The following is a 12936-nucleotide window of genomic DNA, read 5'->3' as shown; positions in this document are numbered from 1 at the left end:
TTCTATTTATGTGGGACACAAAGAAAAATGAGCTGACATGCAACAAAGTAGGTTACCTGCTTTTTCAAGTTACAAAGTTAAAGAACAGAATGCAAATCCTGAAAACACTGCTGTATCTTAAAATTCTTTTTTGTCCCCTTTAAAGATGAGTTGCAATGTAGCAGAAAGAATCATTAAAAAGTTTGCTGTAAGGCATATGTACAAAGGCATAAAATTAAAGACGAAAACCCAGTGAACCCAAAAATACTGCTTCAGTTGTGTTCTGTTTGCCAATATTTTGGCTTTTTGTCCGGTAAACAAAAATACTCTTAAATGTAGTCTTCCTTCCCATGGAGGAAGATCTTATGTAAAAATAGGGTCCACAACTACTGGTCCACTGCTCTGTAGACTCACTGTCAGAGAGAAAAGTTGCAGCCTGAGGTCCATAGATAAAGTCAAATGCTGACCACAGATACATTCACTGTTAGAGTTGCTTACCTGCAGGCCTGGTTAGTGCACGTCTAACACCACCCACTTAGGAGGCTGAGGCAGGATAATCTCAATGACTGTCCTGAGCAACAGGGAAATTTCAGGGTAGAGTTCAAGGCCATCCTGCACAAATTTGGAGACTTTTTCTCAAAATAAAAATTAAAAAGGGCTGAATCCAGGCAAAGTGGTAGATGCCTGTAATTCCAGCATTCTAGTTCAAGGCCATCTTAGGCTACATAGAGAATATGAGAGCCATGACTACATACTGAGACCTTATTATTTTTTAAAAAGTACCTCAGTGATAGAGTGCTTATTTTTTGCATGTATGACCACCTGAATTTCATCCCTAATACTAGGGGGAAAAACTAAATGCATAAGCAAAACTAAGCTACTTCTTTCTCTTTTAAAAATTTGTCCAAATCATTACTGAAAGCTATCCAGCATTTTCAGATTTCGCAGCTTGAATAAATAAACAGAATAAAAATTTCCTTCCTCTTGAATAAAAAGATAATCTACTAAAGTTCACCCACTTTAAGTTGCTGATAGCAGGCCATTTGTTCTATAGAAATGGCAACTGCAATGGCTTAAGTCAGCTGAGTACTTTCTTAGGTGGGCTTGAAAACCTGCTTCAGATTACAATTATTTATAGGGCGGGTGCATACAGTCCTAGTCTGCATACAACTAGCTGGGCAGAGTAGTGCATACCTACTCACTCATACGGCAAAGGCAGGTGGATCTGTGAGTTTCTAGCCTGGTCTACAGAGTGGCTTTTAGAACTGCCAGAGCTATGTAGTGAGACACCCTGTATCAATAAAACAAAAATAAAACAAAAAAAAATAGATACCCTGTCTCAAAACAAACAAACAAACAACTGCAACAAAATCCTTCTCTAAGGAAAAACTTCAATATGCTACTATTTCTAACATAAAGCTTTGCAAATGGGTAAGCAAGATGTCTCAGTGGACCTGAGGTGAATACCTGGATTCCACTGAAGGAGATTTTCTTTGACCTCCATACCCACAAGGTAAGAAGGGGACAATGCACAGAGGACTCAGAAGAGTGGCTGTTCCCCTTCCCAGTCTCTAGTCTCTCAGTGTTCATTCACTCACTGCTGCCACAGTCTTTGGCTTCCTTACCTTTTATCAGGTATGAAACTATAGTCAAGATGTCTTTTACTGTACTAGGGTTGTAAGTGATAGATTTTTTTTACATTTCCCTCAACTAAAATAAAATGACAGTTTCCTTGTCTTAGAGATTTTGTATACTAAAGAATAAACAAAACTCCAGAAAACTGTTCTTTTTGAGACTCTCAACATTGGATAATAAAATAGTACAAGATTTGTTGGATCCTGTGGACTGGATCAGCACTGTAAAGAAAAAGATACCCTTCTCCTGAGAAGGATGCAACAGCCTTCTAAACAGGATGGTAATGAAGCAGTGCAATCATCTATAGAAGGTTGGTAGCAAGGAAGTATTGAAGAGAGCCCTGGATTATCAGCAGCATTGCCTATAAACGGAAGCCACACCCCAGCTCCCATTCCTGTGCTACTTTGCTTGCTGTTCTACTGAAGGCCTTTGTGGAAATAAGGAGCCTTCTTGGCCTGTCACTCAATAGACTCCTTCTAGTATCTTCTTTTCAGGAAACAGCTTTGACTTTTTACCAAGAGGTACTGTTAAGCAGCTTTCCGATGGCATCTTTTGATTTCACCTAGGCTCTTTCATAGGCTCTCAAACAGCTTTTAAAACACAGACAAGAAACCCAGTGTTATTTCCTTTTCTTATGGACAGGGAGACACAGTCTAAGCTCTGGGATTCTAGCATTACCTGGTGCTAAATGAACTTTTTAGCACATTTTTATTTCTGGGGCTTCCTGTGGCTTGGCACTGTCACATTACATAGGCTTGAATTAGATGCTCACCTGTTTAAAGCCACACTGTATAAATGTTCTTGAGTATAAATATTTGTCAAAGCAGGAAGAATAGGCACTCTTTAAACAACTGGGATAGAAAGACTTTTTTGTCTTAGCAAATATTTATATTCAAAAACAAGAAGACGACTTTAAATCAAGTTCATACTCTTTTTAAAGTAAATACTTCAGACTTTCTAAATATTTCAGCTTTTATTCTTTGTGTCTTATGCTGATGCAAAAATGACTGAACACATCAAAATACTTTCATTTAGCTACATACTATATATTAGAAGGCAACACCTACAACCAAGGGATTTTCTTTTTTAAATTTCAGAGCTGTGTCATGTGCGTTCTACTTGTTAGACAAGAAAATCGTCATTAATGTAATTGGATAGGACATTATAGCATTTATATCCATCAATATTTACAAAGAGATTCCTCAGATAGTTTTTCTTTAAGTCGCACTATTTCTTTTCTCAAGTACTTAAATACCACTCTAAGTCTATAGGAAAAGAATAAAAATTTATAAAAGAAATATGAAATGATGAGGTCATACTCCAAAATTTACTGGACTAAGTCACATTAAACTTCCAAAACTGCTGCCATGAGAATGTATTTCTGTTTGCTTTCAGACAAAGTAAACAACAGCATTTTAAACCTAGCCTGTGCCCCTAACTCATACTTACTTCAGAACTTGCTGTCGGATATTGTTTCTCAGTTGGTTCTTGTTAAGATGGGGACTCCATGTATGAGTTGCCAAGTGGTTTGCAACGAAGTTGTCAACTCTCTGCCTCAGATTCTGATAGGCAGGCTAGAAAGAAAAACAAAACCAGTAAATGCTAGAAACCTTTAATTCATACAATATTGAACTTCAGTTCAATAATTTTAACATATTTAATAGTCCTAAGGTTTCTCATAGTTGATGGAAAGTTTCATAGTTATAACTCACAAATGCTGCCTGTTTTGTCTAGGACAAGTTGTTTGTAAACAGAGTTAAGGTAAAGAAGACAATCCTTTTTGTAGACAAACTAGAAACAAAACACACAATCGTTAATGTTGGAGGCCTGGAAACAAAGAGAGGGAGGAAAGTAGTCTGGAAAAAGAATGTGGCATATGACCTACAGGGAAAATTAGTTTCAGTGTTGCAGGAAGTAACTAGAAATGAGAATAACCTTTGTAGACAGAGCCAACAAAAAAAGAATTATTGGACTAGGAAAAAATATAATGCCAGAAGTATTCAGAAAACCCATATATTGGCAGTCTAATGTTGTCAGAGAAGAGAGTCCAAAGACAATAGAAACAGATGGGACCTTGGTGCTTGCACGAGGAGGTTTGAGAATGAGAATTCATTACACATGAACATAGTGGTTCAACAGCTGTGTGTAAGTAGACACAAAACTCACCTGGAAAAGTATGCAATAACTAAAATAATGAAGGTCTGTAGTGGTAAGATAAGAGGTAAAAGTTACAGACTCAAAAAATTACTCGGGGACAAACCACTGAACTATATACTAAATCTGAGGTAAAAGTAGTTCTCAAGTAGGAGTGACTTTAATCTCTCTTCCCTCAAGGGGGAATTTGGCAATGTCTAATGTACTTTAGATTATTATTGAGGAAAGAGGACAGGAATGCTACTGAATACTGCACACAGCTCAGGGCAGACCCTACAAGTAACCAGCCTAAAAGGTCCACATTTAAGGCTTAGAAAGCCTACCTCCCCAGTTATTGCCACCCATCCCACCAAACAACAACAACAACAACAAGAAGCAGAAGAAGATGAAACAGAGATAAAATCTTCTCTATTTAAGAAATGGTGGTAAGGGCACAAACTTTAGTCCCAGCACTTGGGAGGCAGGTGGATCAGAGTTCAAGGCCAGCCTGCTCTACAGAATGAATCACAGGACAACTAGAGCTATACTATCTTGAAAAACAAAACAAAAGCAAGCAAACAAACAAAAAAAATTGGATTATTTAGCTGGGCTGCAGTGATGTACCATTAATCCTCAGCACTAAGGAGGCAGAGGCAGGTGGATCTCTGCGTTCTAGGACAGTCAGGGCAACACAGAGAAATCAGGTCTCAAAACCAAAACACAATAAACAAAACAAAACAAAAAGGGTCCTTACCTAATCACTTCCCTCATCTACTCATTCAGGGTTATCTCTGCTTATCTGTCTTTTTCCCCCTTCAAAGAGGGTAAGTGACCTGGAAGGATTTTTTTTTTTGGTGGTGGTTTTTTCAAGACAGGATTTCTGTGTAGCCCTGGCTGTCCTTGAACTCAGAAATCCACCTGCCTCTGCCTCCTAAGTGCTGGGATCAAAGGCGTGTGCCACCACTGCCTGGCGACCTGGAAGGATTTTAAGGAAAATAGAGCAGTATCACCCTGTGCCACTTCTCTCTGCTGACCAGAAGAACTTGTTGAATTTAAATTTAAGTCAGGATCTTGCCGTAGAGCAGAAGCTGTCCTTGCCCTCCCTCCTGTAAAAGCGGCTATCCCAGTAACCAATTTTCATGTAACCATTCCCTCTAGCTGCCCACCTAACAAAGTTCTCACCTTAGAGCTCTCATTCTAACCAGACCATTCTGGCACCAAAGTGAGCTTACTACACACCATCCTTTCCCGCTCCCGCCATCTTCTATACACCACCACTCGGCCATTCTTGCAGGGCACTGTATGTTTGCATGCTCTTGTCCACACGGCTTGGCAGGTCAGTGATTAACACACTGTCCTTTGATAACTGGGTAACTACCTCGCACAGAACTGAAGGTTATGAGTTGTTCTTCCATCACTACCAATTTTCAACTTCTGCTTCTTTCTCTTCCCTAGGAAAATCATCCAATTATTCCTGCCCCTCTTCCAATTCTAAATCGACGTGAAAATTTTTTTCTTTCTAACATTTATAATACATATTTCTTCTTTTAACAAGCATTTATTAGACTTAAATACACTTAGCTTTTTAGTCCCCTCAAAATAAATTCAAATTTCAATTCCCTCCAAAGAAAATGCTTCTTGTTTATGTGGTTTTTCACTAGCAGGGCATGATGGTCCATGCCTGTAATCAGCATTTGCAAGGCTGTGGCAGGAGGACAGCAATGTCAAAAGTCCACTCGGGCTACATGGTAAGTTCAAGGACAGCTTGTGCTATATAGCAAGATCCTGACTTAAATTTAAATTCAACAAGTTCTTCTGGTCAGCAAAGTCTGCAGGTCCTAGCAGACACATCAGAGGACATTCAGACCCATTTCTATCTTTTCCACCCAGGCCCCAAGGCTTCTCACATCCTGACATTCCTGCCTGCCCATGCCTAACTCACATCCATCTTTCAATAGAGTACAGTAAATCTTCTAAAAATTAGGGTTACAAAATATTTGTAGTCCAAAGTAGATCAAGAATTATCATCTCATTTAAAATACAAGTCAGACCATTAACTTTTCCTTAAAACGCATTAACTTCTCACTACAGGAAAAACCCTAAACAGTTCATTCACAATGTACTAGAATATGTGTGTGCGTGCGTATGCGTGTGCGTATGCGTGTGCGTATGCGTGTGTGCATGAGTGTGTGTGTGTGTGTGTGTCACACTTTCCCCTCTCCACAGGTCTGCCTCAGGTCTTTGGCACTTCTTCTGCTCCAGGATTGGAAGGCATCCTTTTTTTTTTTTTTTTAAATTCTTTCAAGGATAGTTCAAATATTATTTTACTTGAAACCTTACCCAGAACAAAGCAGTCAGCCTTCTCCTGCTTTTCTTGCTCTATTCTTTTCTACAGAGCTGATTATACACTACTTACTTTTTTTCCCTCTGTTAGGATAAACTGTGAAGCAGACTCTGGTTTACTGTTGTACTTCCAGCTTTCTAAAATATGTCTGGTACATCAGATTTGAACAGTGAATACTTATTTGATCTATGAACCAATTGATCAGAAGCCATTCATAATTGAGAAAGTATCCAAAACTACCATTTACCAGTCATTGAGAGATTGAATTTTCTTGGTCCATCAGATTCTTGTATAGGACAGAATGCTGGGCCTCCTGATCGTCCCTATTCATGCTCTAGTTGCTAATCAATAAAAAGGGAACAGAATGGCTTTCAAGTCACACAGCTTGAGTCAGACTCCTGATGACTAGTTGTCTAGAAGGAGCAGCTTTAGTGGAGTAGCCGGATTTTGGAGCTATCCAAGGCTACAGCTCTTTCAAGAATGATAGTCAATCTGTCTGCCATAGTATTAATCTTGCTTCAGGACCACTGATGACTGCAGGCCTACCAGGAAAGTTATATTTTATAGCTCCAGGAATGGAAGTAGGCACTGGTACATCTCACCCTGATGTAGATACACTGGATGGAAGACTCTTCTTAGACAGCACCTGGGACTGTTACACATATATGTGACTGATATAATCCACTGACTGCCAGGTAGAAAGCAGGGCAGGCTTTCACGTTCAATTGTGAAGAATACCATACTTCCTACCAGTGGCAGATGAGACTCAAGAGTTCCATTAAAGTGACAGTCCTTTATATGAATAGGGAATATTGCCTCCATTTTGGTCTACTCATTGTGTTGTTATAGATGCGATATTCCTAAGTCATATTCTTTTGGCTTTAACATATTAGAAAAAATAGAAATGTGACTTAATTATAAATATTTTAAGTTAAAACGAACACAGCTGTTATCTAAAGGAGAGGAATGTGTGTGTGTGGGGGGGTAGGGACAGTGGTAGGGAGGGAAGAAAGAAGGAATGATTATGGGGAAGATTCAGCAAGTATGCCTCCCTGTGCTGCTCTCTGGGAAGAGAGTGTCTTCTCTGTTCCACTCTTATCTAGTTTCAAGCTTTCTTATCTACAGAAGGACATTTTGTGGTCCCCTTCTATACACAGCACAAGGTTGAACCACATGAAACTGCTTCTAGCCAGTCACTGTCAACTACTGAAAACAGCACTTTAATGTGCACATCTGTCATACCAACTTTTCTTTTCCCCCAAAAAACATTTTTAAAAAATCTACTTTTGGAAGTTTGTGCAGGGATACCATAGGCAACAATAATATTTAATGGAGATGGGACAAATGAAAGGTTGAACTGTAAAAACTGTACCTGTCATCAAAATATTAAAACATTAAATGTATTATACACAATACACAGAGTGACAACACAAATACACAGATTTCTAAGAACATCAAAGTGTGTAATATCCACTTTTTGCTTGCAAGCAACTAGCTTTATATGGGGAAATATTTACCTGACCATGCCTAATATTTTCCTATTAGAATATTTTTCAAAAGGCAACAGCAATGATTTTATAATATGGCTATGATAGTCCCTACGCAAAGTAAGATTATATTTCCTATACCCACCCAATTAATTGAAGACCCTGTGAATAAAATCTACAACATTATGGAAAGGCTAAGGGAATGGGCCCAGCACCAGAGTCCTTGTAGACGATATCCTCAGGTTCTTCGGAGGAATTATTATAGAGATGGCAGAGCTGTGTGCAGGTGACCTTAAAGCCCAAGGATATGCAGATGCTGCAACCACCACCACCCCCTTTTAAAGATACTAGACTCTTCATTCAGACCTGCCAGTCTGAAAAAAAATCCTTCCACCATCACAACTCCAATTCAAAGGACCAACGCACATTAAAGCAAAAATAAACACATACGCAAACCCCCAAATGAAACCAAATGAAAACCCCACAAGAGGAACCAACACCTCTCCCTTCGCCCGCTTCCAGACACATTCTCCTCGCTTTTCACCAACCTCTCTGGCTGCTTGGTTCTGCATCCTTAGCTCGACCTGCTAAAGCACCCTTCCACGTCGGTGCCGGGTGCCTGCCTCCCTCTCCTTCTTTTTGGTTAGGGAACCTTTCTGCTGACCCTTGCCTCACCGTCCTCAGTCGCCTAAGTTGCTGTCATTTCTTCTCCATAGATTTCCACGGCTGGCACTATGGACTATACCTTCATATCTCTTTCTCTGCGTCTTCTCATCTTAGCAAACTGAGTTGACCTAACTACTAAACCAGGCAGCCATTGCAAAAGATCAAACGACAGTCCGTCTGCCAACCCACTGTTTTTCTCTTGCCTTTGCAAGCCCACCTGCCCCTCAACATCCAGCAAAACTTATTGCAAACCATTCCTTTACCATTTTACGATATCTGCAAACGCTAAATTTGTGGCGTTTACAAGCCGAAGAAACTTTTGGTAGGCAAAAAACAACTTAGGCGAAAAAAGTAAATAGACCACGGAAAATAAGAATGAACACTAAACGGAGTCTCTTTGCGAACCAGTGCTTCCAAACCAGTCTCCCTAAGAACAACGACTTGGTCTTGCTTACCACAGCGGTATAACTGCTGTGCATGGCACAGCGTAGGTATTCAAGAAACACTAGCCTGAGAAAGGAAAACAAGGGCAGAGGAATGAATGAACACTGCAAGCCTTGCAGAGTGCATGGCACACCGCTGCAGCAACAAACAAACAAACAAACCAAACGAAGCGGCTGCAACCGGAGCCCTGAATGCAAGACAGTCCCGAGGGTCCGGCTCGGGGAAGCCGCCTCTCCGAGCACGCGGGACCCCACTTCCCGCGCCGCCCGCCGCTCCAGCCCCGTACCTTGGTGTCCACATCCGCCAGGCAGTCCCTGCGGAACTGGTCGAAGAGCCCCTGGCTTTTGAGGTGGTTTACGATCATGGCAACGAGCTGCGGGTCCCCGGAGCCCGCACCCGCGCCTCCCGGCCCGCTCGCTCCGGGGCCAGTCCCAGGGCCCGGCGGCGGCGGCGGAGGCTGTGGCTGCGGTGGCGGCGGCGGAGGCGCGGGCGGCGGGGGCTGCGGCTGCGGGTTGGTGGCCATGGCGGCTCGGACCGGGAAGCGCGCGAGCCCAGGCGGGCAAGCGCTCCGGCGAAGGCGGCTACACAGGTCCCGCCGCCTGACGGAAGCCAACGGGATGTTGTTACGGAACCAGCGGATTTAGAGCAACCCCGGAAGTGAAAGGGAACTGAGGGAAAGGAGGAAAAGGCGGTGACAGCGGCAACCAAAGTCTGGCTACAGGGGCCGCGAAGGGCCAATTCCAGCCGCCTTGAGGCGTGAGCGCCCTCACGAGGCTGAGATGGGCGGGAACAGTTGCGGTGGCGGCTGGGAAGCGGAACCGTTAAGGGTTGGGTTGGAGCGTGTTCCCGTGAGCTCTCCACCTGTAGTTTCAGCCCAGAGCAGACAGGAATGAGGCACTGGTCTAGTTTTACTGTTGCGGCTGCCAAGCCCGCCGCACTGCGAAGCAGCCGTGGAACTGCTGGCGAACTCTCCGAAGTCTAGGGTTCGATCTGTTTTCTTTCCAGAATGGTACTTCAGGGTTTTCGCTTTTCCGTTCCACCCACCCATCCCATTCTTCTGGTGTGTCTCTCTTGCTCCATCCTACCAACCTCCCATTACTGCCTCTTAAGGTGGGGTTTTAGCTCTGAGGGTTTTGCTGCACATTACGGTAATGGTGAGTGAAATCTGTATAGGGTTGTGTCTCAGGCATGGCACGTACACGCTTTAAGGCGTTTAGTCCTTGGATGACACCTAAGACTGAGTCCCTGTGTGTTCGAGCTAGTTTTATGTCAACTTGACACAAGCTAGAGTCATCTATGAGGAGAGCACCTTAGTTAAAAAAAAATGCCTCCCTGGGATCTGGCTATAGGCAAGCCTGTGGGACATTTTCTTAATTAATGCAGGATTAATTAATTAATTAATTGATATAGGAGGGTGGTGGTTTTGGGTTCTATAAGAAAGTATGCTGAGTTAGCCAGAGGGAGCAAGCTCCTCCTTAGCTCCTGCCTCCTGGTTCCTGCCCTGTTTGAGTTCCTGTCCTGACTTCCTCTGATGATGATGAACAGTGATGAGGGAAGTATAAGTACCAGCACCCCGCACCCCAGTTGCTTTTGGCCATGGTGTCTCATCATAGCAATAGTAACACTCTGACACTCTACTAATTGCAATTTGCACATCAGAAAATCACATAAATCATACAGAGTTGCACAGCGGGGGAAATCACCTGACCTGGGACGGCGTTGTCTTTAAAATCCATTCTTAAAGCTGGGTGATGCTGTTTTTAATTCCCAAACAGAGGCAGGCAAATCTCTTGAGTTCAAGGCCCCTCGGGTCCACAGGTCTACAGAGTTCCTGGACAGCCAGAGCTACTCAGACTGTCACAAAAACAAAACAATACGAAACGAAAAATTAAAAAGAGATAAACAAACAACAAGAAAAAAGAAAACATTAAAAATCAGTCAAGTTTAAAGTGGTCTAAAGTATAATTTAATTCCTTCCTTCTTTCCTTCCTTCCTTCCTTCCTTCCTTCCTTCCTTCCTTCCTTCCTTCCTTCCTTCCAGTTTTTGTTTTGTTTGTTTTGTTTTGTTTTGAGACAAGGTGTAGCCATGTAGATTTTCATGGCTTTGAATTCACTATTTAGATTCACCTGGCTCTGTCTCCAGAGTGCTGGGGATTAAAGGCATGTACCACCACACCTGCCTAGTATAATTCTTTTTTTGTAATTAATTTTCGAAGTAAGTTTTCACAACAAGATCAGTTTATAACTTTTTTTTCCTTAGTGTACTAACAGGAAATAAATATAATATGAGCATGTTGTCAGCGTGTATATAATATAAATATAAAAAGACAGTGTTTATTTGGTATATGAGTATTTATCTAATTAAACTTTTCTAAAATAGCTAAGAATTATCCACAAAACTGAAAAACGTCACAAATTTAATTAGGCACAACAACTAAATTTTTAAAATTAATAAACGGTATTTGTTGCTAAAAAGAATTTGTTTAAGGGGCTGGGCAGATGGCTCCAGGCTAAGAGAACTGGCTACTCTTCCAGAGGTCCTGAGTTTAATTCCCAGAAACTACATGGTGGCTCACAAAAATCTGTAATGGGATCTGATCCCCTCTTTTGGTGTGCATGAAGACAGCATACTGATATACTTAAAATAAATATACATAAATTAAATGAAAAACCTTTAGAAAAGAATTTTAAAATAATATTAGCTACATATAATATACAAAAGGTCCTAAATCATTTCCAAAATATATGAAGGTATAAACTGATTATAAATTAAATAGTTCCCAGATGATATTCCCAGATGATGATGTGTGTGAGGGTTGATTTATTGAAATCTTAGAAGTAGCATGCTTGTGTATAGGAGTTCCAGTTATACCACACACACTAAACACTCTGTATCTTGAGCAATGTTATAGCCTTGAAAAACATCCTGGACACATTGAAAAGAATCTGTTGCAAAGGCACTTTTCTTTTTGTTTGAGGACAGATTCTAGGGCTGAATATTGCAGTTACCTGAAGAAAAGGGAAGGGGGAGCACATTACAATTTGTATTTTTAGAAAGCTGTTTAAGGAGTGTTTCTTGCCAATGACCCTGTTTCCTTTGTGTGCTCTAGACTGTTTCTTTAGAAATAATTATATATATATACATATATATATATATATATACACACACATATATATATATAAAACTTATTTTTTTTTTTTTACTTACTCACTTTGCATCCCCCTCACTGCCCTTCTCCCAGTCACCCTATCCCACAGTTCTTCCCCTTCCCCCTTCCCCTTCTCCTCTGAGCAGGTGCCCGCCCCCCTCCCCATACTCCCACCTTGGCGCTTTAAGTCTCTCTGAGGCCAGACACTTCTTCCACTTATGCTGGGCAAGGCAGCCTGGCTAGTAGAACATATCCCAGGTACAGGCAACAGCTCTTGGGATAGCCCCCATTCCAGTTGTTCAGGACCCACATGAAGGAAGGTCAAGCTGAACTTCTGCTGCATGTGAGAGGGGAGGCCTAGGCCCAGCCTGTGTATGTTCTTTGGTTGGTGTTTCAGACTCTAAGATCCCTAAGGGTCCAAGTTAGTTGACTCTGTTGGTCTTCCTGTGCAGTTACGTCCTTCAGGCCTGCAATCTCTCCCCCTGTTCTTCCATAAGAATCCCCAAGCTCTATCTACTGTTTGGCTCTGGGTATCTCTATTTGTCTAAGTTAGCTGCTGAGTGGAGCCTCTCACAGGACAACGTACTCTTGTCTGCAAGTATATCAGAGAATCACTAATAGTGTCAGGGATTGGTGCTTGGCCATCAGATGGGTCTCAAGTTGGACTGGTTATTGATTGGCCGTTCCCTCAGTTTCTGTTCCCTCTCATGTGCCTGCATCACTTGCAGACAGAATAAATTTTGGGTTGAAGGTTTTGTGGGTGGGCTGTTGTCTCTATCACTATCCATTGGGGTTCTTGTCTGGATACAGGAAGTGGCCTGTTCAGGTTCCATATCCCCAGTGTAGTGAATCATAGCAAAGTTCACCTCCATTGATTCTTCCTGGTCACAGCAGTGTCTTGTCCTGGAGATGCTCCCCACCTCCTCACTCCTGTCAGCTGCAGATCTGACCATTTTTATTTTCGTGGCCATCTAGTCATCTCTCCTGTCCTTTCCCACACCTGATCCTGAATCCCATGTTCCCCACCTCCCTCTCCATCCAGTTCCCTCATTCCATCTGCCTCTAATGACTATTTTATTTCCCCTTCTAAGTGACAGTCA

General features: G+C 41.9%; 1 protein-coding gene across 9 annotated transcripts in view; it reads right to left on the bottom strand.

Annotated features, from left to right (window-relative positions):
- The window catches only part of Bod1l1 (biorientation of chromosomes in cell division 1 like 1), a 56035-nt gene extending 46702 nt beyond the window's left edge, over positions 1-9333 (bottom strand). For all 9 annotated transcript variants that reach the window (XM_052199657.1, XM_052199662.1, XM_052199659.1 and 6 more), the window contains exons 1-2: positions 8975-9333; positions 3064-3188 (exon numbers count right to left, since the gene is read on the bottom strand). In XM_052199657.1, coding sequence (XP_052055617.1) covers positions 3064-3188; positions 8975-9211 — 362 coding nt within the window. In that variant the 5' untranslated portion in view covers positions 9212-9333. The remainder of the gene's footprint in view (positions 1-3063; positions 3189-8974) is intronic.
- Between the last annotated feature and the right edge of the window lie 3603 nt (positions 9334-12936).

Source organism: Apodemus sylvaticus, chromosome 11, assembly GCF_947179515.1.
Source record: "Apodemus sylvaticus chromosome 11, mApoSyl1.1, whole genome shotgun sequence".
In the NCBI taxonomy this organism is placed as follows: Eukaryota; Metazoa; Chordata; class Mammalia; order Rodentia; family Muridae; genus Apodemus; species Apodemus sylvaticus.
This window is presented reverse-complemented; position numbering and strand designations above follow the sequence as displayed.